The sequence below is a fragment of the Lynx rufus genome, unplaced genomic scaffold (assembly GCF_022079265.1).
Source record: "Lynx rufus isolate CCGP_SWC_20201006 ecotype Redwood Valley unplaced genomic scaffold, mLynRuf1.p SCAF_13, whole genome shotgun sequence".
Classification (NCBI taxonomy): Eukaryota; Metazoa; Chordata; class Mammalia; order Carnivora; family Felidae; genus Lynx; species Lynx rufus.
The window spans coordinates 32,130,878-32,158,299 of NW_025814827.1; the positions used below are offsets into that span (position 1 = coordinate 32,130,878).

The 27,422-nt window shown below is 39.4% G+C and overlaps 3 protein-coding genes across 14 annotated transcripts in view; 1 reads left to right on the forward strand and 2 right to left on the reverse strand.

The window, feature by feature from the left end:
- Positions 1-1,587: 1,587 nt before the first annotated feature.
- HAUS2 (HAUS augmin like complex subunit 2) lies at positions 1,588-14,810 on the reverse strand. 5 transcript variants are annotated; one of them, XM_047075232.1, is made up of 7 exons: positions 14,686-14,730; positions 14,446-14,534; positions 8,506-8,598; positions 8,112-8,181; positions 5,356-5,488; positions 3,782-3,890; positions 1,588-1,958 (listed from the first exon to the last, which is right to left on the reverse strand). In XM_047075232.1, the coding sequence occupies exons 2-7, from the start codon at positions 14,479-14,481 to the stop codon at positions 1,749-1,751; spliced, it is 651 nt and encodes a 216-aa protein (XP_046931188.1). In that variant the 5' UTR covers positions 14,482-14,534; positions 14,686-14,730; the 3' UTR covers positions 1,588-1,748. The 5 variants fall into 5 exon arrangements, with proteins under 5 accessions (XP_046931188.1, XP_046931187.1, XP_046931189.1 ...); XM_047075231.1 differs by lacking the exon at positions 14,446-14,534 and having other exon boundaries at positions 14,686-14,810; XM_047075233.1 differs by lacking the exons at positions 8,112-8,181; positions 8,506-8,598; positions 14,446-14,534; positions 14,686-14,730 and adding an exon at positions 6,260-6,368.
- A 58-nt stretch (positions 14,811-14,868) lies between these two features.
- On the forward strand, positions 14,869-22,285 carry LRRC57 (leucine rich repeat containing 57). Of its 5 annotated transcripts, none has more exons than XM_047075237.1 (6): positions 14,869-14,952; positions 15,206-15,311; positions 15,418-15,556; positions 16,131-16,399; positions 18,893-19,078; positions 19,712-22,285. In XM_047075237.1, the coding sequence occupies exons 2-6, from the start codon at positions 15,228-15,230 to the stop codon at positions 19,751-19,753; spliced, it is 720 nt and encodes a 239-aa protein (XP_046931193.1). In that variant the 5' UTR covers positions 14,869-14,952; positions 15,206-15,227; the 3' UTR covers positions 19,754-22,285. The 5 variants fall into 5 exon arrangements, with proteins under 5 accessions (XP_046931193.1, XP_046931194.1, XP_046931192.1 ...); XM_047075238.1 differs by having other exon boundaries at positions 14,878-14,959; XM_047075236.1 differs by having other exon boundaries at positions 14,948-15,114.
- A 1,714-nt stretch (positions 22,286-23,999) lies between these two features.
- Positions 24,000-27,422, reverse strand: part of SNAP23 (synaptosome associated protein 23) — a 36,683-nt gene continuing 33,260 nt past the window's right edge. For 3 of the 4 annotated variants that reach the window (XM_047075244.1, XM_047075241.1, XM_047075242.1), the window contains 2 exons: positions 27,264-27,408; positions 24,000-25,320 (listed from right to left, as the gene is read on the reverse strand). In XM_047075244.1, the coding sequence (XP_046931200.1) occupies positions 25,255-25,320; positions 27,264-27,408 (211 nt within the window). In that variant the 3' untranslated portion in view covers positions 24,000-25,254. The remainder of the gene's footprint in view (positions 25,321-27,263; positions 27,409-27,422) is intronic. The other variant, XM_047075243.1, reaches the window with a different exon arrangement.

Below are 27,422 nucleotides of genomic sequence, written 5' to 3' on the forward strand. Positions count from 1 at the left end.
AAAACATGATCCTGGGTTGTTCTGGCAGTTTTTTGGCAAGAATCCTGCTTCCTTATGAACAAGTACTTTGCTCAGTCACTGTGTTGAGGTCTTCTTGTTAAGGAGTATGATGAATATTAAGGATCAGTGAACCCTGGTGATACAGAGAATGCAACAGCATAAAAATACTGATGCTTACATCTTTTTTTAAAGCAAAAGAAACCACCTGTGGCTTAGTATTAGCAAGTATTATTATGCCACTCTCTTTTTTATATGTACAATAATCTCAAGCAAAATATGTGAGCATTTTGTAAGGGAAACTTCTAAAAGTTTTAGATAACAGGGCTTTTTCTATTCTTTGTTCTATCTTCCTTCTTTGCCTATTCATAAGGCTACCAGAAGTTTCTTCATGTCTCAGGGTCTTGAACACCTCCCCCCCTCAGGTTTGATACGTGTGGAAGATTCGTAGGATTCAGCATATCATTGCATCCATGGCTATGATTTATTACAACAAAAGCACACAGAGTAAAACAGCAAAGGGAAAAGGTGCATGGGGCAAAGTCCAGGGGAAATCAGGTACAACCTTCCAGAGTCCTCTGCTAGTTGAGTCACACAGGATGTGCTTAATTCTCCCAGCAACCAAGGCAGAACATGTGTGAAATGTTGTCTTTCATGGAAGCTCATTAGAAATGCAATGCCCAGGGTTATTTTCATGTGCTGGCCATATGTACTTTCTGCTTAGCATGTACCAAAATTCTAGACTCCCAGAAGGAAAGGTGGTCAGCACAAACCACATTGTACAGGGGCACCTGGGTGGCTCAGTCGGTTAAGCATCTAACTTTAGCTCAGGTCATGATTTCACAGTTTTTGAGTTTGAGTACTGCTTCAGACTCTGTGCTGACAGCTCAGAGCCTGGAGCTTGCTTGGATTCTGTGTCTCCTTCTTTGTCTGCCCCTCCCCACCTCGTGCTCCTTCTTTCTCTCAAAAGAAAAAGCATTAAAAAAAAAAAAAAATAAGACCCCCACCAAAAACCACACTGTACAAACACTTCAGTCATAGCGAGCAACTCTTATTAGTGAGATTGGGAATGGAAGGAACCCTCCTGAAATCTTAAGTTCCCAGAAGCCAGCCAAGCAGGCTTTATAAGCAGGCCTTTCATAAGCCTGCTACATTTGCTCTTTTGTATGCACTTAGTAACTTTCCCACAGGAAAAATCAACATACGTTCAGATGCAAGAAGACTCTTCTAATTCAGAAACAAACATTTACAAAGATATAATAGGGACACCTGGGTGGCTTAGTCAGTTAGGTGTCCGACTCTTGATTTTGGCTTGAGTCATGATCCGTGTTGGGCTCTGCACTGACAGTGCGGAGTCTGCTTGGGATTCTCTCTCTCCCTCTCTCTCTCTGCCTCTCCTCTACTTGTGCTCTCTCTCAAAATAAATAAACTTTAAAAAATAATAAAAAATAAAAAGAAGACATAAAAGGGTCCACTGAGTGAGATATAGCTAAGGCACTCATGTTAATAAATTGTCATAGTTGTATTTGATCTTCAAGAGTTTTACTGTAAAGTAGAATGAAAATATATGAAAAACAAAGGAAAACTCAATTTGGTCTTAATGAAGTTGGAATCTTAGTGCTTTTCAATACAAAGAGGGCTCTTTCAGTATTGCTAGCAGCAGAGCTTATGAATGCCCATATTACATACAACTGGCTAGAAACAGACTTTGCATGACTACATGTAATTAAGCAAAAATAAACCATTGACAATCACTTGGCATTAACAGTTTGGATATGAACTTTAGAAGTAAAAGGTAAAGATGGCATTATAGCATCATGTTTATGAAGATAATTTTCTTCAGCTAGTATTTTGGGGATACAAGAGGAAACTTCCTTTTGTTGTTCTTGCCACTTGAGTATATTCTCTGCCAGTTCTTCTGTCTCAGTCACCAAAATATCCATTTGTGCTAAAGCCTTGCTCTGTAACATTTGAAAGAAGGGGAAAACAGGAGAAATTACATCTGTCATCAATACATCAGTATTATATCATAAATGGTTATGATAACAAAAGTTTACACCGGACAATTTCTAGCCCCTTAATACAAAGGCTTCTTAAAATTGTGCTCTCCTCATCTATTACAGCACACGTGTTTTCTTTGTGAGTTCATTTCTCTTTTGTCTTCAATTATCACTTCAAAGCAGATGACCCACAATCTATATTGTAAAACTTATCTCCTTCCTAAAATTCAGTCCTATACTTCAGCTTATTGAAAATCTCCACCTCAATGTACATTTAAGAACGCAATTTAACTGCAGTTCAACAATGATTAAAGGTTTTCTCTCTGTGCAAGGCATGTCAGAAAACAAACTCATTAGCTTTTTTGATTTCTTGCTCCTATTCACCCTGGAGTCACCAAGGCTAGATACTTTATTACCTTGGATGTGTCCCTTGTCCAAAGAGTAGACACATTCTAGGAATGTGACATCCCAAATCTCAAAATCTACATAATCCTTTGTTTATCTATGCTTTAAATCTTTTATCTGAATGCCTGTATTTATTCTCCAAGTTTCTCTGCCATTGGTTCCTCTGCACAGTCCTCTAACCTACAGCTTTAATGTGCACAGAAAACACCTGAGGAACTTATAAACCGTGGATTCAGATTCTGAAGGTCTAAGGTGAACGAAGCCTTCAAATCTGCATTTCTAACAAGGTTTTAGGTGATGCTGATGCTGTCTGCGTATACTTTGTGAGACTCCATCTATTCTATCCAATATTTTCTCTATTAAGGTATAATTCTGATCAAGTCACTTCTCTGTGTCCTTCTCTAAAAAACAAAACAAAAAAACTATTTAAACTGTTGACTGTTCCCCAGTACTCAGATAGTAAAGTCTAAACTTCTTAGTCTGGTTTTCAAAGCATTCCATAAACTAACCCTGAATTAATCTCCCTTTCAATACCTTTATGTATCAGCCAAAGTGGAGTACCACTCTTGCCCCAAACTACCAGTGCTAATTTTCATATCTTTCTTCACACTGCTGCTTTGGCCCATACTATTCTTTCTGATGCAAAATTCACTGATTCTTCAGGTCACTACTAACTACTATGTAAAACTTTATTAAAATATTCTTACCCCACTCTACTCCCAATCTCCCTAAAGTACAAGCAATCCCTCCCTTTTCTTTGCTTAATAGACAGCATCTTCTTTATAATTCTCTGCTGTATTCATGGCACAAAAGTAGTATTTTAAAGTAGAAAATATCCTACAGGTTTCTCACTAAATCTTGAGAATTTGGGAGCAGGGATTGGTTATATCTGTTTATCTCTCCTAACACCTATAGCAAAGCCCCTAGCACAATAAAAACAACACATATTTATTAAATATTGGAATTTTGGAATAAAACACTGTAAAATGACTTCTAAAAAAGCTTTAAAAAAAGAGAGAGAGAAAGCATCTTAATTAAAAAAAATAATTCATTCAAGGGTGTCTGGGTGGCTTAGTCGGTTAAACATCGACTTTGGCTCAGATCATGATCTCGGGGTTTGTGGATTTGAGCTCTGCATCGGGCTCTGTGCTGACAGCTCAGAGCCTGGAGCCTGCTTTGTATTCTGTGTCTCCTTTGCTCTCTGCCCCTCCCCCCACCTCAAAAATAAATAAGCATTAAAAAAAAAATTCATTCAGAGTATTAGCCATCAAAAAGTTAAACAAAGAGATCACACTTTTGAGCTTCTACTATAAAAGAACTAAAGAGCCAAATGCAATATAAAGTAGTTGAGGTACTTAAATGCTACTGTTAATACTCACCATTTTCTTTAGATTTTCATCTAAATGAGGGATATTTCTAATTGTTTCAAGATGGTTTTCTAATCTTTCAATGAAAGTCACTGCCAACTCCAGCAAATGTACCATGTATCTGAAAGAGGGAGAAAAAAGTCAACTATTTTCTTTTTAGTTATTTTGTGTCCCCCCTTTCCCTTTAATTAGGATTTTTAATAAAAGAGAATTACAAGCAACCCAGTGAGCCAATAATAACTGTTCTGTATTCATGGAAATACCAGTGATAAAAATGTCACTTTCACTTTAAGCAGAAATTAACTTGTCATCCAAACAGAAAAACAGAGACAACACTAATCCAATCTGGTACCCAACCTAATAGACAAAACTTAATGTTAATCATTTTCTCATATAAGTAAAGAAATTTCCCTAGATTAAATCTCATTCCATTTCAATCTACTCATTTTCAGTGAAGGGTGAAGACAATAAGGATAAATGTACTTGATTGAAACAGGCTACACGTAAAACCACTTTGAATCTTTGCATTTGCAAAATGCTTTAAAATCATTACTTACTTTTTCTGATATAATATACAATATACACATTAATGGTATTTTACTGTACCGAATAGATACTGAATATACCCTCATGAATGGAATTTTTATATTTATTCTTTTACCACAAGATAAAAAAATCCGACACTTTTTTTTTTAATGTTTATTTATTTTTGAGACAGAGAGAGACAGAGCATGAACGGGGGAGGGTCAGAGAGAGAGGGAGACACAGAATCTGAAACAGGCTCCAGGCTCTGAGCCATCAGCACAGAGCCTGACGCGGGGCTTGAACTCATGAACCGCGAAATCATGACCTGGGCCGAAGTCGGACACTTAACCGACTGAGCCACCCAGGTGCCCCAAAAATCTGACACTTAAGAGAGGTACTATTGACTTGCTTGGGCTTATCCAATAAGGCACAGGTGGAGAAAGTTATCAGTCAGATCCCCAGATGTTTGCTTCTTTACTGTTATTTATGATTATACTTGCAATACTCTTATGGGGAGAAGAGCAACAGAAAGCATGCCCATTCTATGGATTGGGAAACGGAGGCTTAAACAAATCATTTGCACAAGGCTTTGAAGCCTACAAACAGCGGAAATGAGATCAGACTTTTTTAAATTAGAAAGTGACTTTTCTAATTTCTTTCTTAAAGTCATTATCATCATTCCTAAAACACAGTGGGCAAAAGGAATGCCTTTCTCTTCACCACAGCTTAACTGTTTAAAAGCAAAAGGTTTTCTTTCTGGTTAAAGTTAATAATAATAATTAATGTTAACAGATACAATCACTAATATATTGTTTAATGAATTAATCTATGAAACAACTACTCAACATAAAATGCCCTCAGGAAACATGTGTAACTATTAATTTCTACTTTTTAAAAAAAAAAGAGTTTATTTATTTATTTTGAGAGAGACAGAGACAGTGCAAGTGGGGGAGGGTCAGAGAGAGAGGGAGAGAGAGGATCCCAAGCAGACTGTCAGCAGAGTCTGACACTCAACCAACTCAGTCACCCAGGTGCCCCTAATTTCTACTTTTTAGTTTAACCTGTGATAAACAGCTTCAATAGGCAAGTTTTCCTGGCACATGGGTTTCAACAGTCTTTGCCGCAGGGACCTCTTTTCTTTTAGCACCGCTTCCAAATGATTATTCATGTTTTGCAGAGCATTACACTTCTGAGCTACATAAACCAGAAACATTAATTATAGTTAGCAATATAATATGACAAGTAAGTTTTAAAAATCACTAATAATTCTTTGCTTTGATCTGACTCTACCAATGTCGAAAATTAACCCATTTCCCTCCTAAATATCTCCCCTTTGCTATCTGTAATGCCCAAACCAGTTTACTTTCAACGATTTTCTCTTACTTTGCTGACAACCAAATCCAGTGCTAAATTCTTTGTCTGCATTGTTTAACTCTACTCCTAGTTTAGTTTTTATAGCCTGCCCCGTATTCTTCACATAAAATCTCTTTTCTCATCTTGGCCTCTAATATATCTTTTTAAAGTTTTATTTATTTATTTTATTTATTTGAGAGAGAGAGAGAGTGAAAGTAGGGAAGGGGCATAGAGAGAAGCTAAGAGAGAACCCCAAGCACTGACAGCCTCGATCTTGCCATGGGGCTTGATTCCACAACCCTGGGGATCATGACCTGAACCAAAATCAAGAGTCAGGCGCTCAACCGACTGAGCCATCCAGGCACCCCTCTGCCTCTGATATTGTACATTCATATTAAAACACAAACATTTCTCTTACAAGCTATTTCTGATTATTTCAATATTTTGCCCAGAATTCAGTTAATGGCTGCCAAATGCCTCTTTTTTCAAATTTTTTTTTTGAAAAAATTTTAAACTTACAGAAAAGTTTCATTGAACTCCCACATACATTTCACCCAGACTCACCAACTGTTAACATTTAGCTACATTTTTATTTCTTCTTTCTCCACATACCCATACGTGTATTTTTGCTGATCCATTTAAGAGTAAGTTGTAGAGGGATGCCTGGGTGGCTCAGTCAGTCAAGCATTGGACTCTTGATCTCGTCTCAGGTCATGATCTCGTCTCAGGTCATGATCTCACGGTTAGTGAGTTTGAGTCCCACGTCGGGCTCTGCACTGAAGACATGGAACCTGCTTGGGGATCTCTCTCTCTCTCTCTCTCTCTCTCTCTCTCTCCCCTCCCCTCCCCTGCTCTCTTGCTCTCTCTCTCAAAATAAATAAACTTAAAAAGAAGAATAGGGGTGCCTGGGTGGCTCAGTCAGTTAAGTGCCTGACTGGCTCAGGTCATGATCTCACAGTTCCTGGGATTGAACCCTGTGTCAGGCTCTGTGCTGACAGCTGGGAGCCTGGAGCCTGCCTCAGATTCTGTGTCTCCTTTTCTCTCTGCCCCTCCCAGACTTACTCTCTGTCTCTCAAAAATGAATAAAGGTTAAAAAAAAAAAAAAAAAGAGTCAATTGTAGATATCATGAACTTTTACCCCTAAAACTTGAGCATGTATTTCCCCAAATAGCATTCTCTTATGTAATCACAAGTGTCAAATTCAGAAAATTTAACATTTTTATAATACCACCAATATATAATATAGTCTATATTGACACATCATCACCAAGTAACTCAATAATGTCCCTTAGAGCAAAAAAAAATTTTTAAGTTTATTTATTTTGAGAGAGAGAGAGAGAGAGAGAGAGAGAGAAAGAGAGAACATGAGCAGGGGAGGGGCAGAGAGAAAGGGAGAGAGAATCCCAAGCAGGCTCCACACTGTCAGTGCAGAGCCCGTTGTGGAGCTTGATCCCATGAATTGTGAGATCATGACCTGAGCCAAAATTAAGAGTCAAACACTTAACCAACTGAGCCACCCAGGCACCCCAGCAAAAGAATTTCTAACCAAGTATTCAATCCATAACCACACTGTGCTTTGGCTATCATGTTCCTTTACTCTCCTTTATTTTTTTTTATTAAAAAAATTTTTTTTAAATGTTTATTTTTGAGAGAGACAGAGACAGAATGTGAGTGGGTTAGGGGGAGAGAGGGAGACACAGAATCCGAAGCAGGCTCCAGGCTCCGAGCTGTCAGCACAGAGCCCGACGCGGGGCTCAAACTCAAGAGCTGTGAGATCATGACTTGAGCGGAAATTGGATGCTCAACCAACTGAACCACCCAGGCGCCCCAAGTCTCCTTTATTTTTTTTTAAAGATTAAAAAATTTTTTTTATTTTTAAGTAATCTCTATGCCCAACATGGGGCTTGAACCTACAATCCCTAGATCAAGAGTTGCAAGCTCCACTAACTAAGCCAGCCAGGCACCCCTAGTTTCCTTTAATCTGGAAAGTTCTTCGGCCTTTGTCTTCCAAGATTTCCTGAAAAATTTCTTTTAAGTTTTTTTATCTACTTTGAGAGAGAGAGAGCACATGCACACACAGGGGAGGGGCAGAGAGAGGGAAAGAGAAAATTCCAAGCAGGCTCTGTACCATCAGTGTGGAGCCTGATGCAGGGCTCCATCCCAGGAACCATGAGATCATGACTGGAGCCAAAATCAAGAGTCCGATGCTTAACCAACCGAGCCACCCATACAGCTCTAAGCTTTCCTGAATTTGAGGAGTTCCTACCTTGGTCACTTATTATGCTATATGCACTAGTCAAGCCAATAGGACTTCTATTTGAGCACAGAAAAGAAGACTTTAGTAACTTTGGGGCAATACCTGGAAAAGTTATGGTATATCATAATTTTACTGCCTGGTGTTTATTTAAGGTAATCCAAGAAAAAGTTGAAATTCCAATGACTACCCATTTCCTCAAATACTTACCCAAAAAGGAAGGATGAATAACATCTGCTGCATCTTTTTCTAGTCTTAAAAGTTCAATTTCCAGGTTTTTCTACATTAGGAAGAAAAATAACACTTAGCTCATGCGGAATGCAGCCTGAAGGCTTACATTTTGGCAAAAATGGATAGTCTTTAACCTAGGAACACTGCAGGGAATGGGAGGCAGAATTTGTTACGAGAGCCTAGGGGATTTACTGCAGGTTTTTACTTTGGTGTTTAAGCCCTATTGCTGCTACTGCTACAACTACATAAATAAACACGAATCCAGCTATGTGCTAGACGCTATTCTGAGTGCAAGAGAACTACTGCTGGAATCAATTACGATTTTTTTTTTCCTGTACTAGAAGCAGAAAGCAAAAAGTCCAACAAAATTTACCTGGTAGATTTCAGCTTGAATGTTTGTCATCTGCTGTAGTCTGGAGAAGTTCACAAAGCAAGAAGCTGATTTCTTAGATATATTTAACATCTCCTATTGATAAGTGAACAAAGAAAGCAGCAGTATGTCATCTAAAAAAGTTTGTGTGCCTTGAAACAGCATGTCCACACACATAAAACATGAGGATTTATCATGTGCAACATTGCCCCTGAAAAATGAAGTACTGAAGTATAACAGTAGCAATGTGTATTTCCTGTTTTTAACATCTCTATCACAAATCTTTTGCCCAAATATTTAAAAAATAAGAAAAACAAGACTTAATCACTTTGTACTACTTCCTAAAGTACCATGCACATTATGTTTGTATTAGTGACAGCTTACCAGAGAAGGCTGCTAACAGTAAGAAGGTGGAGGCTGAGGTTGTTGGAGAATCACCTCTGTACAAATCACCAAGACCCAGTCTCTGACCTTCCTGAGTCTAACATTAAAGGCTTCCCCACCATGGAATCACTTATCTGATGCATTAAAAGACCTCTCTATTGGCTAGAAGTCATTCATCCTGTGTCTTTTCACATTCTCATTCTTTTAGGCAAAGGAATGTTTTGTTCAGGTGTAATTATTTTTCTAAAAACCTTACCCGCCCTTCATCCTTTCATTTTATGCAAAATATTGCTTGCATATATAGCCACCTTAAATTGCAGGTTACTTCAGAATAAGAATATTGTTCATTCTTTCGCTTCATCCATAATTTTCTGTATCCTCTTCTCCTTTTTGAGAATGGTAGCGCAGGAAAAACTTTAGAGATCTTACAGGCAAAGGATTGGGAAATGAAAGCCCATGAACTAAATGAACTAAAGTGACTGTTTTTGTGCAGCCCATAAGCTAAGAACGGTTTTTATATTTTTTAATGTTGGGGAAAAAAAATCAAAAGAAAAACAGTATTTTGTGACACATGAAAACTACATGAAATTCAAATTTCAGGATCCAGGATAAACTCAAGTGTACCCATTCATTTACTTATTACCTCTGGCTTCTTTCACACTACCACAGCCCAGTTGCAACCATATGGATCTAAAATCCTCAGATACTTATCCTCTGGCCTTTAATAGCAAAAATTTGCTAACCAATGATAACCAATTTTATAAGCATCGAATGAGTTAGGCCATGGAAGATTCAAGTATGGATGAAATAAGCTCTCTGTCCTTTAATAAGCTCATGATGGATGAAAAGGGAAAGGTATTCTTGTACTAACACATATGTGAGACGAAGGGGAAGATGAATCTAGAAACGTAGTTTCCTGCGTCATCATGGAAGATCTTGATAAATGCAAAAAATGAGAGCAACTGAAGGTTTTCTGGTGAAGATGTAACATGATCATATATGATACATATTTTAGAAACTTAAATATTGACAGTATGGAATATAAAACTGATGAGGCTGGGGGAAAGAAGGAATGGGGAATGACTACCTAAGTGAGTATGGAGTTTCCATTGGGGATGATAAAAAAAAAGTTTTGAAAAAAGTTTCACAACACTGTGATTGTATCATGCCACTGAAGTGTACACTTTAAGATGGTTAAAATGGTAAATTTTATGTTATGAGTATTTTACCACAATAAAACACTTAATTCTGGTAACTAGCCAACAAAATAAAACAAGTAAAAACAAACAAAAACTAGGGAAGAGATGGGACTGGAGGTTAAATATTTAGACAAGGGGCTACTACAGCATTCTAGGTGAGAAGATGAGAATGTGGAATAGGTCAGTAGCAGTTAAAAAGGAAAGGAAGAGAGTGCCTGGGTGGCTCAGTGGGATAAGCGGCCGACTCTTGATTTCGGCTCTGGTCATGCATGATCTCACAGTTTGTAAGCTTGAGTCCCACACTAGGCTCCCGGTTGTTAGCACGGAGATTCTTTCTCTCCCCCTCTCTCTACCCCTCCTCGACTCAAGCTCACGCTCTCTCTCAAAATAAATAAATACACTTAAAAAAAAAATAGGAAAGGAAGGCATAGATGTGAGTCCCTGGAGAGATGAAATTCATAAATCCTAGATGATATGGGGTACCAGGGATGAAGTCAAGTCAATGCTAACTCCAAGGATCCTGGCTCCAGTGACTGGACAGATAGATATGCCATTCGGTGAGGAAGATAACACAAGATATTTTACTGACGGCAAAACTGAGGATTGAGGGAGTAAAGCAGTATAGTTTAGCTTCATTCTATGTATATCATGGCTGAAATGAGGACAAATCTAATCCACTGCATTTCCATTATGTAAGTGGAAGGTAAATAAAAGTAAAACATCTCCCATTTCTCATTGTAACTTACTCGTTCTCTTATCTCTCCATCCCTCCCTGTGTATACACTAATCTTAACCACACACATGGCAATCTCGTAAACTGTTGGGTTCAACAGCAGGGTAATGGAGCTTAGCCAAAAACATGCAAGAGAAACCAGTGGAAAAATAAAAATGTTTGAGGGAGAGCCAAAAGGAGAGAGGAAAGAAAGAGTAGCCAAATTTCCTAGAAATAGAAATTCTGTTTCTATTTCTACAAATAGAAATTCTAACTATTTGAGGATTCTGACTTAGCCCTATATCTTTATTTTTTTTTTTAACGTTTATTTAATTTTGAGACAGAGAAAGACAGAGCATGAATGGGGGGAGGGTCAGAGAGAGAGGGAGACACAGAATCGGAAGCAGGCTCCAGGCTCTGAGCTGTCAGCACAGAGCCTGACGCAGGGCTCGTACTCGTGAACCACGAGATCATGACCTGAGCCGAAGTCGGACACTTAACGGACTGAGCCACCCAGGCGCCCCAACCCTGTATCTTTAAAAAAAGAAAAAAAGGCAAGGATTGGGGAATACAGAAAAGTCTTTACTGTTAATGACTGCCATTAAATATTATACACTTTATATGCCAGTAGGGTAAAGGGACAATGAAAATGAAAGGATCCTGAAAACGGGAGTTTGTTTAGGGTATTTCTGTTCATTCTGTTGCTAGGCACAAGAAGCTGAAGTCCAAGACTTTTATGTGCAATATAAAAATCCTGGGGCACCTGGATGGCTCAGTGGGTTGAGTGTCTGCTTCTTGGTTTTGGCTCAGGTCATGATCCCAGGGTTGTGAGATTGAGCCCTGTGTCCAGCAGAGCTGAGCGTGGAACTTGCTTAAGATTCATTCCCTCTCTCCCTCTCCCTTTCCCTCCCTCCTTCCCTCCCTCCCTCCCTCTCCCTCCCTCCCTCCCTCCCTCCCTCCCTCCCTCTCTCTCTCTCTCTCTCCCTGCCCATCCCCCCCACCACAAGAAAGAAAAAAAGAAAATGAATCCCAGTAACATTGTGCACATAATATATATATATATATATATATATATATATATGTATAAACTTGTGTCTGTGGGCACACTTTCTTCTTTTTTTTCTGTCCTTTCTACTTGATACTGAATTCTACCTGAGGGACATTAAAAGGGAAGCAGTATAGCAGAGAGTTAAGAGCAGAGCCCTTATAATGGGGGAGGGGCTACAGAGGGTAACACTGAGAAAATAACAGATATACAGTTCTATCTATATACCTGTGTGTGTGTTTGTGTGTGTGTATGTATTCAATAGAGCTGCTATGACTCACTAAAGCTTGCCAGAAAAACATGTGGGACATAAGGCCACTGAAGCCATCCTAGGGCATATATCAGAGCAAATACCCCATTTATCTTACACTTAACCATACCTTTCTTTCACTAAATCATTCCCCAATGGATAGATCAAAACAGAACAAAGCGCAAACAAACTATGTTTTCTGGAAGAGTTGTATCATATAGCAATTTTAAGCATTACTCTTAAAAAAAGTTTTTTTTAGTGTTTATTTATTTTTGAGAGAGAGGGAGAGACAGAGTATGAGCAGGGGAGGGGCAGAGAGAGAGGGAGACACAGAATCTGAAGAAGGCTCCAGGCTCTGAGGTGTCAGCACAGAGCCTGATGCAGGGCTCGAACTCAGGAACCGAGAGATCATGACCTGAGCCAAAGTTGGACACTTAACCCAACTGAGCCACCCAGGCGCCCCGCATTACTCTTCATTTTTAATGCACATGGGATGATAGGCACTTAAGGGATAGACTAAAGAGATCCTATAACACATATGATTGTAAGATGGTCTTAAAGAGCTATGGTTGGCAAATCTTACCTGTAAGCAAAACAGGTAACTAATTAGTGCTACTTGAAGGACACTAGGAAGATCCTCTCCAAAACAACTTCCACCCCAACAGCTTACTTATCAACGCCTAAAATTCTCTCAGATGTTTATTTCTTCTACCAATACACTCTAGAGGGATAATTCCCAAATGTCTTACAGTATGAGTTTAACAAATTACTTTGTTACAGAACTAAACAATACAAGTGAGACTATTAGGCAATCCGGTAGGAAGAAAACCCAGTAGAGAAGAGAGGAAGGTGAGAACTGGGGAGTGCTGTAGTTAGGTTTTGCCTATTTTCCAATGCATTCATTTGTACCCCTTTCCTCCCCCCAAATTCATAAGGTCTGGTTACTAGAGCCTCAAGTAATCTATTAGACTTCAACAGAAGTTTAAACTTTCAAGATAGTTTCATAGTATCATCTATCACAGTTCATCTTAGAGATGATACAATGTGTCAGAAAAGGCAGCTCTGTGATCTATTTCACTAGTTGAGTGACCTTGAATAAATTTCTTGGTCTTCTCAGGCCTTAGTTTCTTCATCTTAAAAATAGTATATGGTAGAGGTGCCTGGATGCCTCAGTCAGTTGAGCATCCAACTCTCGGTGTTGGCTCAGGTTATGATTCCCGGGGTTTCCTAAGTTCAAGCCCCACAAGTGCTATGCACCGTCAGCGCGGAGCCTGCTTGGGATTCTCTCTCTGTCCCTCCCGTTCTAGCGCTGTCTTTGTCTCTCTCAAAATAAATAAATAAACTGTCTGCCTTGGACCCATAATCTCCCCCACCCTGTGTGACTCCCCTCTCTTCTACTGGCATAAAACCTGGTGTGTGTTCTCAAACTTTTAAAAAATTGAAAAAAAAATAGGGTATGATAGAATTCTCTAATGATTCTTCTAAGTATACAAAGTTGTGTATTTTCCATAAACCTTACATCATGTTCATATAGCTAATCTCTGCGGATGATTTTACCTTTCTACTTTTCCGTTTCCTTTTTAGCCAAAATCCTCAACTTGCTCGTTATCTCAAAATTTCTTTCCCTCAATCTCACTTTCCCCATTTCCTTGTCACTTCTGCCACTTGTATTCCAGTATTCCCTCACATCATTAATTTCTCCCTCTATTGGCTCCTTCCCTTTGGCATATAAACATGTTCTTGCCGAACCTAAACTACCACCCCTTGGGCTAATCTGCCTCTTCTCTCACAATTACTCCTCTCCTCCATTCACATTCCAAGGTTTTTTCGGGTCTTTTTCGTATGTATGTATGTAAGCATGTGTGTACGTACTGCCTTTAAAGATGCATGCTTCATCCAAAATAATATAAAAACAGAGAGGGGGACAAAACATAAGAGACATAAATATGGAGAACAAACAGAGGGTTACTCGAGGGGGTGTGGGAGGGGGGATGTGCTAAATGGGTCAGGGGCACTAAGGAATCTACTCCTGAAATCATCGTTGCACTATATGCTAACTAATTGAAATATATGCTAACTGAAAAAGAAAAAAAAAAACAAACCTGAAAAAGACCCCAAAACTTTATTTAAAAAAAAAAAAAAAAAAAAGATGCGTGCTTCCCCTGACGCTCTTCTGTATCCAGCGCCTCCCAGCGAAAATATGCTTCAATACCTCACACCGACAAGCGTAGTTTGGGAACGTTTGTATTGTAACTATTTATCCCCAAGCCTGGCACCCGTTACAATGTAGAGGAGGTAGCAATGGTGAGAAAAAGCGGGGAAGACTGGTCTTTATTATCTCTCAAGAACTGACCGAGGATAACTCGCCCGCAGACACTTGAAATATCATCTTCTTGGAGCCCCGCTTTCGCACCACCACTGCAGAACGGTCACCACTGTTGCCTGGAAGGGGTTCCAACGGCATCTACTACAGTACGGCCCCTAGCCAGCACTCTCACACACACTTCGGCAGCCCAGCACCACCACCACCTCACAGCCATCTTCTGTTGCCACCGTCTACACCCCCTTAATGACGCCATCGCCGCCCACGCACCTGAGTGACCAGTCCCGAAGCTACGAAACGGTCCAGCAGTAGCCCCGCAGCATTTGGCTCGGCCGCGCGGTCCCAGGGGTTCGCTGCAGCCATGGCTGCAAGCCACCCCCCGGATTGGCGCGGAGAGTGAGTGGAACGCACTGCGAACGCGCCGCGCAGCTCGATGACGTCACAGGGCGTTTCTTCCCGGGCGGAAGCCCGGGGAGCGCATCCCGGGAGAGCGCGGGCCGCGGGTCTTCCTTTGCTGAGCCGACTGTGAGCTGCGGGGTAGGAGGCGAGTCCGGCGCTCTCCGATCATTCGTAGGCTCCAGCGGCGTCCAACCTCGGAATAGCTGTGAAAGCTGCTGGACCTGGTGGTCGGGTTCTCTGTTCTCCCTTTTCTTCCTTGCCACTTTTAGTTGGCCCCCAAGATCTAGGAGTCGGCAGGAGGTGACAGCTTGGGAACGAGACCCAGCCCAGAGGCGAATAGGGTGGCTGGGTGTCTGAACTGAGCGGTGACAGCTGTGCTTCCTTCCTGCAGGGACCTGAGCCGCGGCCCTAGGATGGGAAACAGTGCCCTCCGCGCTCATGTGGAAACCGCGCAGAAAACTGGTGTCTTTCAGCTTAAGGACCGTGGGCTGACCGAGGTGAGACTGGGAGGGGACCGACCAGGGAATTTAAAGGGAGAGGGACGGCGGGGGCGGTGAAGTTACTCGGTGAGGGATTCTCCGCGCTGTGAACCCCTTTCTCCAGTTCCCCTCAGAGTTGCAGAAGCTGACCAGCAATCTAAGGACCATCGACTTGTCCAACAACAAGATTGAGAGCCTACCGCCTATGATTATAGGGAAGTTCACTCTGCTGAAGAGCCTCTCCTTGAACAACAACAAACTGAGTATGGCTTTGGCGCCTGGGAAGCTTTTGCTAGTGACCAGCTGTTAAGAAGGGTGGTTTTCTCTTACAAGCTGATTTTTGTTGTTGTTATGAAACCGTTCTGAGAGCTCAAGACGCAGGAGAAAGTCAGAGTCCTTAAAGCTATCTCTTGTAATTACACCTACAAGCCTCCTCTGGTGGTATAACGATTGGTACTGGCTTAATTTGGACTTCAAAGGGAAGATCGTCTTTAGGATGTAATGTAAACAGAGTTAATTTTGCTGCTAATTTAGAAAGGGGGATGGAATGGGAAGGGGAGGGCCTTACAAATCCCATAAAATTGCCGTCAGATTTTGCAGAGGTCCCTTTACAATGAGCCCAATATATGCATAAATGCTTTCCTGCATTTTGATGGCGCCCTCACTTTCTGAAGACTGCGTTGGTAAAAATGCAATACTTAAAAATGGCACAACATGTAGGAGTTCTATATGTGTTAACAGGAGGTATATCAGGTGGTCATATAGTTTTTATAAATTTCATCAAAGGTGTTTTTCAGCTGTATCAGATTCAGGTTTTTAATTTTTTTTCATTGCCAGCTGTTCTTCCTGATGAGTTATGCAATCTGAAAAAACTAGAGATGCTAAGCCTAAACAACAATCACTTGAGAGAGCTACCATCTACCTTTGGGCAACTGTCAGCCCTCAAGACCCTGAGCCTCTCTGGGAACCAGCTGCGAGCCCTACCACCACAACTCTGTAGCCTAAGGCACTTGGATGTGGTGGATCTCTCCAAGAACCAGATTCGGAGCATACCTGACACAGTGGGGGAGCTGCAGGTCATCGAACTCAATCTCAACCAGAACCAGGTCTAGAGCTTAAGAGTTTTTTCCTACAGCACGTGGGTTATAGTCTCCTGTATAATCTGTTGTTCTCTAAACTGTAATTGTAGAGCTGGGTATGAGGCTAGATGAGAGGTGCCGTCTATAGTCTGTACTAATTTTAAAGGCCAAAGTGCCATGGAATTAGTTGAGACACTGGGTGTGTTGTGTAGGTGTTTTTTAAAAGAGTGGGATAGGTAATGGAGTGAGATAATTTCAAAAGTTAAACTAATGTCTCATAAATCTTGAATTCTTCAGATCCTCCCCAAATATGCCTCTAATCATCCAGCAAGGAGCTATGTCAGGTAGAATAGAAAAAAGGCTTTAATTCATAAGTTCTTGTAGTTGGACAACAGAGATAATTCTTTGTCCCTTTTTTGACATCTTTGTCAAGTGTGTCCTGCTTTTACTGAAAAGTCACCCCTAACAGGCTTTCTGGTAATAGCCCATTTCCTTGTTTAGTTGTACAGCTTTAATTGTAGTATTTGAAATTTATTTCCATTACTTTGGAAACTTTTTGGTTAGTATGCATCTGACTGGAGAAATAATCTTTGGTCTAGACATAAGTCTTAGTGAAGCATTAAACATAGACTAGGTGGCCTTTAGTTTTTTTTTTTGGTGCCTACACTTCTAGATTTGCACAGTCCAATCCAGCAGTCACACGCTGCTATTAAAATTCATTTAGGGGCGCCTGGGTGGCGCAGTCGGTTAAGCGTCCGACTTCAGCCAGGTCACGATCTCACAGTCCGTGAGTTCGAGCCCCGCGTCAGGCTCTGGGCTGATGGCTCGGAGCCTGGAGCCTGTTTCCGATTCTGTGTCTCCCTCTCTCTCTGCCCCTCCCCTGTTCATGCTCTGTCTCTCTCTGTCCCAAAAATAAATAAACGTTGAAAAAAAAAAAATTTTAAAAAAAATAAAATTCATTTAGATTTTAAAATTAATTTCATCTGATGCCACTAGCGTATTTCAAGTGCTCAAAAGCCATATGTGGCTACCTTATTGGCTACATATAGAACATTTCAATCACTGCGAAGCTTTATTGTACAAAACTGTTCTAGATTGTAATAATCTTACATTATGATGAGATTCAGTCTGTCTCTGTGGAGATTGGCCTCACCTTTTCCTTTACTCTTGTACGTTCTTGAGATTTTTGGAGAAAAATTATATTTGAAAAAACTTTTGGAAAAACGTGGTTCAGCGACAAGTACTGGTTGCACACTCATTCCATTCACCCAGGCTGATGCCCTGTAATCACTGGTTCTGATTTTAGTGTGCACCAGATTAACCAGAAGAGCTTGTGAAGAGATCACTGGGTCCCCACCCTCAGTGTTTCTGATTCCGTAGGTCAGGGGTTGGGTCTTAGAATTTACATTTCTACCAAGTTCCCATGTGATGGTCTGAAATGATACCAGGCAGAGTAAATATAATTTGGTGACTTGGAGCATTTAAAGGGAAAAAGAGGTGAATGAATCAGAGACAGTTGCTTGAGTGCCTAAAAGAAGATTAGAGCTACGCAGAATGGGCATGCTGAGTTGATTACGATGGTGACTCATGCAAATAGAAATGTTTTACTAAAAATTGGACACATGGGCACCTGGGTGGCTCAGTCAGTTAAGTGACCGATTTCAGCTCAGTCTGAATCGCATGATTCGTGAGTTTGAACCCCACATGGGGCTCTGTGCTGATTGCTCAGAGCCTGGAGCCTGCTACAGATTCTATGACTCCCTCTCTCGCTGCCCCTCCCCCACTCACACTCTGTCTCTCAAAAGTAAAAAACGTAAAATTTTTAAAAACTGGACTCATAGGAGTAGACTAGACGTGAGCAGATATGAACGTAGATACAGACTTTCAGGTCTTGACAGAAGTGATGAACTTTAAGGATGTGAAGAGATCCTTAAGGATGAACTTGAAAAAGATCAAATATTAAATATTAGAGACTACTGCTTGAAAAATGTTCATAGGAACAAGGCGGGGGCAGCCAAAAACCAGGAATAATTCAAAAGAAAAACCTAGTTCTTAGGTACAAGAGGGAGTTTCAAAGAAGTGGTAGCAAATCCAACGGGGAATGAGTACAGTGAAACCTTAGCTTTGGTAGTATAGTGGTCAGCATCTATGTACAAATAAAACATTGGCAGTAAATGCACCCAAATGTTTATGATGGCAGATTGGATAACTTTTTTCTTTAAACTTATGTGATCCTCAAATTTCCTATAATGAACAGTGCTTTTATTAGAACATTTTGTTTCTAAAAAGCCACTGGTGACCTTCAAAAAGCATCTTTTTTCCAAAAAAGTGGAGGAGGAGTAACAGAAGCTGGATAACACAGGCTTCGGGAGTGAGTAGGTAGTGAGAAAATGGAGGCGGTAAAAGAAAGAACTAGGACAAATGGTCACGTTTTTGTTTTAATTTAGTAAAAAAAAATAATAACCATTATAGTAGTGCTTTTGCTTTTTCCTATGACTCTTTTTTGTTGTTGTTCAATAGATATCTCAGATCTCAGTAAAGATATCTTGCTGTCCTCGTCTTAAAGTTCTTCGCCTGGAAGAGAACTGTCTTGAGCTCAGCATGCTTCCACAGAGCATCCTCAGTGACTCCCAGATCTGTCTGCTTGCTGTGGAAGGCAACCTTTTTGAAATAAAGAAACTTCGAGAACTGGAAGGCTATGATAAGGTATGTATTAGTGTACTTCATCTCTGTCCCAGAGATGAGGACAGTGAAGTAACCCCCATGAATGTATACCTACAGGATATATGCATAATCCTGTTTACATCAACAGGATTTATTCCCCAATTTGGAGGTGGATTCTAAGAAGCAAATGGTATTGTGCCAAGACCACTTTTCCTCCAGACAGCTTATTGTAAAGCATCTTTGTTTTTTGATGAGTGTCCCTGTTAAAATATATGTGAAAAAAAAAACAACCCAAACTATGTGTTTTATATTTGCATTTACAATAGGTTGATTTTGCAGGGAATGAAAGAACATATCCAATAAAAACCTAAGTGAAAATCATCATATAAACTCCTAATTAAGGGTGGCTGGGTGGGTCATTTGATTGAGTCTGACTCTTGATTTCAGCTCAGGTTGTGATCTCCCTGTCGCAGGATCAAGCCCCACATTGGGCTCCACACTAAGTGTGGAGCCTGCTTGGGATTCTCTCTCCCTCTCTCTCTCTCTGCCACTCCCCCTGCTTTCTCTCACACACGCTTTCTCAAAATAAATAAAAATTTTTAAAAATCCTAATTAAAAAAAGGCTAATTTTCGCTTATGCCAAGATACCACATATTCTTCTTTCATGATTTTTAGTACATGGAGAGGTTCACGGCCACTAAGAAGAAGTTTGCATGATGTTCTCCAGGAGCATGGGAACCATATAGGACACTGACTTGGAATCTGTTGCAATCTGGCTGAATCAGAGGCTCCTGTTGTTGTCAAGGATTATCTGCAGTAAGGAGATGATACTCCAGATTATATTTTGCTCAATGATCTTTTTCCTTTCCACGACTCGTCTTAAGTAAGCTAAAAGAAATCAAGAGACAATAAGAGCCTTCCATTTTGAGTCATGGATAGGGCAGAGACAATGTCGATCATCAAAACCATCATTAGTCTGCCTTTAAGAAACCAGTAGCTAGTTGCTATTTATACAGTGAAGGGATGCTACCCGGTAACAGAATCACTCCATATCACAGCTTGAAATTTCATGTTTAGTTTCAGTGTATGAGCTTTCATAAAGTTGACTGCCATTCCACCTGTGTTAACATTTTGTATTTTTATGAAATTCAAATAATTTGTGAGAGGCTACTATGGTTAATCTAAGGATTTATGATTTCATTTCAGTCCATCAATTCAATTGCAGTGTTTATACTTGGAATTTAGAATGTACATAAATATGTGACTGTCTTGTTTAAAAGTGTACTGTCAGAGAAGCACCAATACAACACTAAGAGATGTGTCCCCAAGGCTGCAGTAGCAAATTTTTTACTATTGCAGGTGCCTTATTGGTAGAGAGCTTTGAAGAGCTAAAACCATATATGCAAAACTTGTAAGATACAAAGGGTTTTAATAATCAAGATTTTCCCGAAACTTTGTTAGAAATAATGTCTTATTTCTGGTAATCCTTTTCCCTTTTTGTATTTATAATTCTAATCAAATTACCAATCAAAAAACTATCTGTATAATATTTTAAAATAACTATGTTTATAAAGCTTATTCTCTGGGTGAGAGAATATACTAAATAAAGAATTTTTAATGAACTTTGACTGGAGAAAGGGTTAATCCTTCTTCCATCAAAGGAAGAAGACAGGAGAAAATTTAACCTGTATGTTAATCCTTCTTCCATCAAAGGAAGAAGACAGGAGAAAATTTAACCTGTATGTGGTTCTTTGTTTGAAAGTAAAGTGATTAGGAAACATTTCATGTTCTTGTTAAGGTCGCAGGAGTACTGAAATGCCTTCATGTGACCGATAAGCATTTCATTTTGCAGTACTGGAACCATGTTTTTATTGAGAAACTAAAATTTACAAAGGTATATGATTTTATGTTGTTACTGACATGAACATTTAGATAACTACCACTCTGTAATTTTCTGAGGTTTTGTCTTTCTCAGGGCAATTTAGCGTGTATTGTCAGTTCTTCTTTTATAAACCTAGTTTAATCATTAAGCCAATAGATCACAACAGCTTAGTGTTTAAACTATATGAAGAAGTCTCTCTGACCCTAAATCTGATATGGATATTCTCTATTTTCCATGTTATTTTCTGTTTCTCATCATGGGGAAGGATGGGCTGCCAGTTTATCATTAGCAATTGAGTTTGGCTTTTTATAAACTTTAATGCTTAACCTTTTTGATCTACTAAACAATGTTTCTCTAAATTTTTTTTATCAGTACTTAACATCTAATAAATCAGAACTTATAAATAACTTAAATGTCCCCATTTAATTATTAATTGGAATTAAAAAAAATCCCTCCTGAGAATTAGTGACTGCTAGCTTTCATAACTTGGACCCAGCCTTATTTCCAGATACCCCTTCTTCACTCTCATGTGCCTGCTCAGTCACACCAGATTATTCTCCTTAAACCCACAGTGCAGGGTCCCTCCTGTAATTTGCCTTTACATTGTTTGCTCAGTCAGGAATGCCCTCTCTAAAATGCTCCTCTCTAAAACCCATTTTAAGTCTAAGCCAAATTAATTAATCCCCCATCTGTTATGATAGCACTTCTCACATTCTATATTCATCTGTCCCTTGTTCGAACGAGCTACTTGTGGGCAGGAGCTATGTAAAGTAACATGCTCAGATTTATAGTGCACAAGTATTTAGACTTAACTATGAGCTGACATAATGAAGTTGGTTTACTAGTATGTGGTCTGGAGACCCATATTCTAGTTTGGCCACCAGCCCTAAGTCACCCACATTTTTTTAGAGCTTGGTTGGAAGTCATTGTAGTATATTAAGATCATGGGCCTTGGAGTTAGAAAGATCCTGATTTGAATCCACAGTATTTCATTTACTACCTCTGTGAATTTGTGCAATTCATTCCCATCTGTAATATGGGGAATACCTCCTAACGTTTCAAGTATGAGGATATGGTAAAAAGATACATAAGGCATTTAGCAGAGTGCACACAACAGAGTAAGCAATCAATAAATGCTGCCATTTATTTCATCTGTAAGGCATTAAAATAGAAGTTAAGTTATATAGAAATGGAAGGCTTGCAGCAAATAACTACATTTAAAAGGATAAAAACAAATGACTAGAGAATAAGGAACTTGAATACCAATCTGAAAAATACAAATCTGATTCGGAATGTAATTGGATAACCTGGAATTTTAGTAAGAGTGACCTAAAGAAAATAACATGTAAAGAGATGAATTTTGGGGCACCTAGGTAGTTCACTCAGCTAAGCATGACTACTGGTTTAGGCTCGGGGTTGTGGTCTCAAGGTCAAGCCCCACGTTGGGGTCTGTGCTGGGTGTGGAGCCTGTTTAAGAGTCTCTTTCTCCCCTGGGGCACCTGGGTGGCTCAGTAGGTTAAGCATCCGACTTCATCTCAGGTCATGATCTCACGGTTAGTAGGTTTGAGCCCGGTGTTAGGCTCTGTGCAGATGCTGTGTCTCCCTCTTTCTGCCCCTCCCCTGTTCATGCTCTGTCTCTCTCTCTCTCAAAAATAAAATTAAAAATAAGAATGTTTGGGTTAGGAGATTCATAATTCACGCATGACATGAAAAGATCTAGAGTTGAAGTGTAGTAACAAGGATGAAGGAAGTGTGAACGAAGAAAAAATAGGTACAACTGTTGGGGATAAACATAATTGTTATTATAAGATTGGAGACTCGAAGAGGGAGCTTACTGTTAAAAAATATATATATTCGGGGAGAATACTATTTTTGAACTTCTTAGTTGTAGGTTAGTGTTATGCTCAAGGTCATACAAGTAAATGACCAAAGTGAAATTTCAAAGCAGGTGGTCAGACTCTAGAGCTGTGTTAACCACTTTTAGTTACTGCCTTTCAAAAGTACTGGAAAACAAGTTTCCAGATAATGTTACATGAGAAAATCAGAGAAGTCTTTTTAAGTCAATAGCATCTATTTCTAGTGCATTATGGACCTAATTTCTATGGCCTCAATCCCTCTTCTTTCTCAGCAGAAGCTTTGGAAGAGTTTGTAACCTGGGATCCATAGATGGGCTTTCAAGACCCATGGATGCAAGATTCTTATTTATGCATGATTCACATCTGTGTTTATCTATTTCTCTGGGGAGACAGACTATGATGTCTTTCATCAAATTACAAAGGGATTCACCAAGAGCTCCACCCAAAAGAGAATAGCAACTATAATTTATTAAGCTCTTACGTTCACTGGATGCTGCTCTCAGTACTTTACATAATAGCACACTGAGTTCCTGTGACAACTCTATGGAGTAGGAATTGTTAATCCCCATTTATAGCCAAGGAAAACTGAGGCACAGAAATGGGCTTGCAGTCTCAGCAAGTAGCAAGAGTGTAAATTCAGACAAAGTTGAGTGCCTTCTAACTAATTATATTGTGTGGGCAGCATTTAGGTGTTCTCAGAACTATTGCCTTTAGCCATAATAACAAATTTTTTTTTTTTTAAGTTCCCAGAAAGGGCATTTAGGTATAGCACAATCCCCAGTGTTTTATACCTTCTTACTTTACACATTTACTACTACCTGCCCAGCCAAACTATTCCTCTGGCATGCAGAGTGCCTGATTGAGTATCACTTTACATATTTTCCTCTTTAGCCTATGAATGTCCTCATGTTAATATAATCTTCAGTAAGTGGTCATAGTTCTAGCTCATAAACATCCTTTCAATCACTGGTGTATTTAAGCTCGAATGAGAGACTAATAAAAATTAAAATGAACCTCATGACAAGTCATAGGAAGAAAAGTCATGTCAGTACCAAAGATGGGAAAGGTGCTAAAGGCAGCTTTCCATTGGAGTGCTTCTTAATTTATGGACTTTTGCTTTATGCAGTTTGTTAAGAACTGGTGAAATTATTGATCCCCCTCTCCCCATCCCTCCACCAAACAGTCACAGAAACACATTACCTATTTGAAAGAACAATTCCATTAGTTAGTTATAAAATTTAATTGTAAAGATCAAGCAGTGGTTATTGGTCAAACCAATCCACATTAATAGCTCTGAAGTGTACAGACACTAGTTTTTAAATAAAGGTGACAAATACCAATCAGATTCTTATAACACTGTTCAGGATCTAAATAAACGTGATTCTGGACATAATTCAATCCACAAGGCTAGTTGAGTGATAGTGCAATCATCAATAATTAAACCAAAAGCATTATTTTCCAAATCACTTTTAAACAGAATAAATTCTAGCTTTTGTAAAGTCTAAAGCTACAAAAAACTCAAAGCAATGTAACTATTTTTCTACCTGAGATCAAAACAAGTTTCTTTTTTTTCGATCTAAACATAATTCTTGGCATTGAGGTAAATCTGAATTCACGTGATACACTTTGTCAAACCTTTCCAAAAAATTTAAGCCCTGCTTTAGAGAGAAATCCTGTTATACATACATATTTACATATTTTTTCTTCAAAAACTAATGGCAATTTTATGAGGTTAATAGGCATGTAATGGGACCATGATAGTACTAATAATGTGAAAATAAAAAGCCATTCTTTTATACAAAGTGTTCCTATATGGTGCAATATAAAATGCGATCACAGAATCTATGTACATACATGAATCACCAAAAGTTCAGAAACTAAGCTCACTTTAAGAAAATTAATTCTGTTTTTTTGGAGTAGAGGTTGCCAAGTTGTGTATAACAAAAATTTTGTGCATAAAAGCTCTGAAACCAAGTCTTAGCCTAAATTGGCAATAAATGCAACTTAAGTTAAAAACTAAACCGAACTAAATCTTTACTGTGGCTTTGCAACTTTTGCTTTGTGGCCTGCAGGTTTTCCTGAGGTAACAACCTCTTATCTCTTGCTTCTCCTTCTTGCTGCCCCTCTCCCTGCCTCCAGCTTCCTTTTTCATGGCTGTCTTTGGCAATGCTTCCAAATCTTGAAAGCAGAAGAACCTGCTAAAGTAAATGGGAAGGATGAAAAATAACACTATATATGATGTACAAAAACCAATCTAAGAGTATAAACCGAGGGGAAAAAAAATACTAGAAGGAAAGCTGAGCAGTAGTCTACCCTCAAGGGAAAAGAGAACATAAAAAATAGGGGTCTGTACTCCTAACCCTTCTTGCACATTATCTTGTAATTAGAAGAGCATGGGACCAAAACTTCAAACTTTAAAAAGGTAATGACTTTGAAGGAGGAGCTAGAGAAGTGAATAAATGATAAGTACAGCAGCATCTTTAGCTGTCAATGAGTTTCTTTGCTCTGGCATTCGCAATGTCAATACGATCTTTGTTGGTGTCAGCCTGAAAAAAAGAAAAAGATAACAGCATTATGTTACAAGATAAGTTGCTCTAAAAAAGTTAAATTTCATATACTTGGGAGTAACTCATACACTGAGAAAATTCAGGAAACAGATGAAGTCACATTAGAAATCTCACTGTAGGCAAGAAGAGACAATATGAGGGGCGCCTGGGTGGCTCAGTCGGTTAAGCATCTGACTTCGGCTCAGGTCATGATCTCACAGTTCATGAGTTTGAGCCCCGCATCAGGCTCTGTGCTAATAGCTCAGAGCCTGGAGCCTGCTTTGAATTCTGTGTCTCCCTCTCTCTCTGCCCCTCTCCTGCTCATGCTCTGTCTTTCTCTCTCCTTCAAAAATAAATAAAAACATGAAAAAAAATTAAAAAAAAGAGACAGAATATGAAATTCATTTGGGAAAACTGGGTGTATAAACATGACAAAGACATGACAGAAGAAGTGGCTAGTATTTCATAAATTCCATAACATTTTTTCATAGTTTAATATGTCTGAAACTGGGATGCATCTTATAATCAGTGGCATTTGAGATGTGGCATTTTAGATGCAATGAAATTAACAATACTCTTTGCTACAGATTTGGACCTTGTGGGATCCCCTGAACTGAATCATAAAAACTTTTTTTTTTAATTAAAAAAACTTTTTTTAGTGTTTATTTTTGAGACAGAAACACAGCATGAGCAGGGGAAGGGCAGAGAGAGAGACACACACACACAGAATCTGAAGTAGGCCCCAGGCTCCGAGATGTCAGCACAGAGCCTGATTCATGGCATGAACTCATGGACTATGAGATCATTACCTGAGCTGAAGTTGAACACTTAACCAACTGAGCCACCCAGGCGCCCCAATGAATCATAGAATCTTATCTGAGACTACTCTAGCTCTAACCCAGAGAGACTGAAAGAATTTTCCCCGAGATTTTTGTAACAGATATATTACCATCCATATCAATATGTGAATTAAAAAGATGGGTGATATGTAGCCTAAACCCACACTACAGCTTTGAAAGCATCTCATGAACCACTGTTTGCTTCACTGAAATCCACCATTAAGTGAGTCAACAGAGCTAAGCTTAAAAATTCACCCCATCTTTAAAGCACAATGAGATTTTTAATAAAATAACAGTAACAAGAAATGGCTTTTAGACATGACACATCCAAACACTGAACACAATTTCACTTCCAGTATCTTTTCTATCATGAGAAATTAAAAAAAAAAAAAAAAGGCAATTCTACTTTTTCTTTACTCATAGGACACTGTTTTGTGTGTCCACTCCACAAGAACCATTCTGCAGGACTGATTTTCACCTACTGACTCATAACATGAAGATTCAGGAACCTACTAATTTGTTAGTAACAAAATAAAATTCCTGAAAGCTAACTCATTCATTCAGGGGTGGGGAAAGAAAAATAGCCCTCCCAAAGGTCAGAGTAGAGTCTAAGCTTCATATGTGAAATTTTAAATAAAACCACTTCATTCCAAGATCTTGGTTTCAAAATGAACCAACTGCCATGAGCAAGGGACTGGAGAACTTGGCTATTGTTTTCCAATGTGTTAGAAATGCCACCTTAGGGGGCAACCTGGTGGCTCATTCAGTTAAGCATCCGACTCTTGATTTCAGCTCAGGTCATGATGTCACAGTTCATGAGATCCAGCCCTGTGTCAGGCTCTGCACAGATAGCCATGGAGCCTGCTTGGGATTCCCTCTCTCTCTCCCTCTCTCTCTGCCTCTCCTGTGCTCATGCCATGTGTGCGCACTCTCTCAAAATAAACAAAACAGATTAAAAAAAAGAACTGCCACCTCATCAAAACTGTAAGACTTTGATAGGAGGACAGGATCTCCTATTGTTCTCTCCCAAAGTATGGAGCATAGACGCCCATTACTAAAACACTGCAGATATCTCAAATTTCTGAGGCACAAAGGAGAGTTTACCTTTTCCGTGATCCGGTCTATTTGTCGATTTTGAGCCTCAATCTCATTGCCCATGTCCAGGGCCATGTTTTTTAGGTTTCCTAGGATACTGCCCACTTGGGTCAGGTTCTCTTCCATTTCATCTTCTCTGGCGTCATTAGTTATACTATCACAAAAACA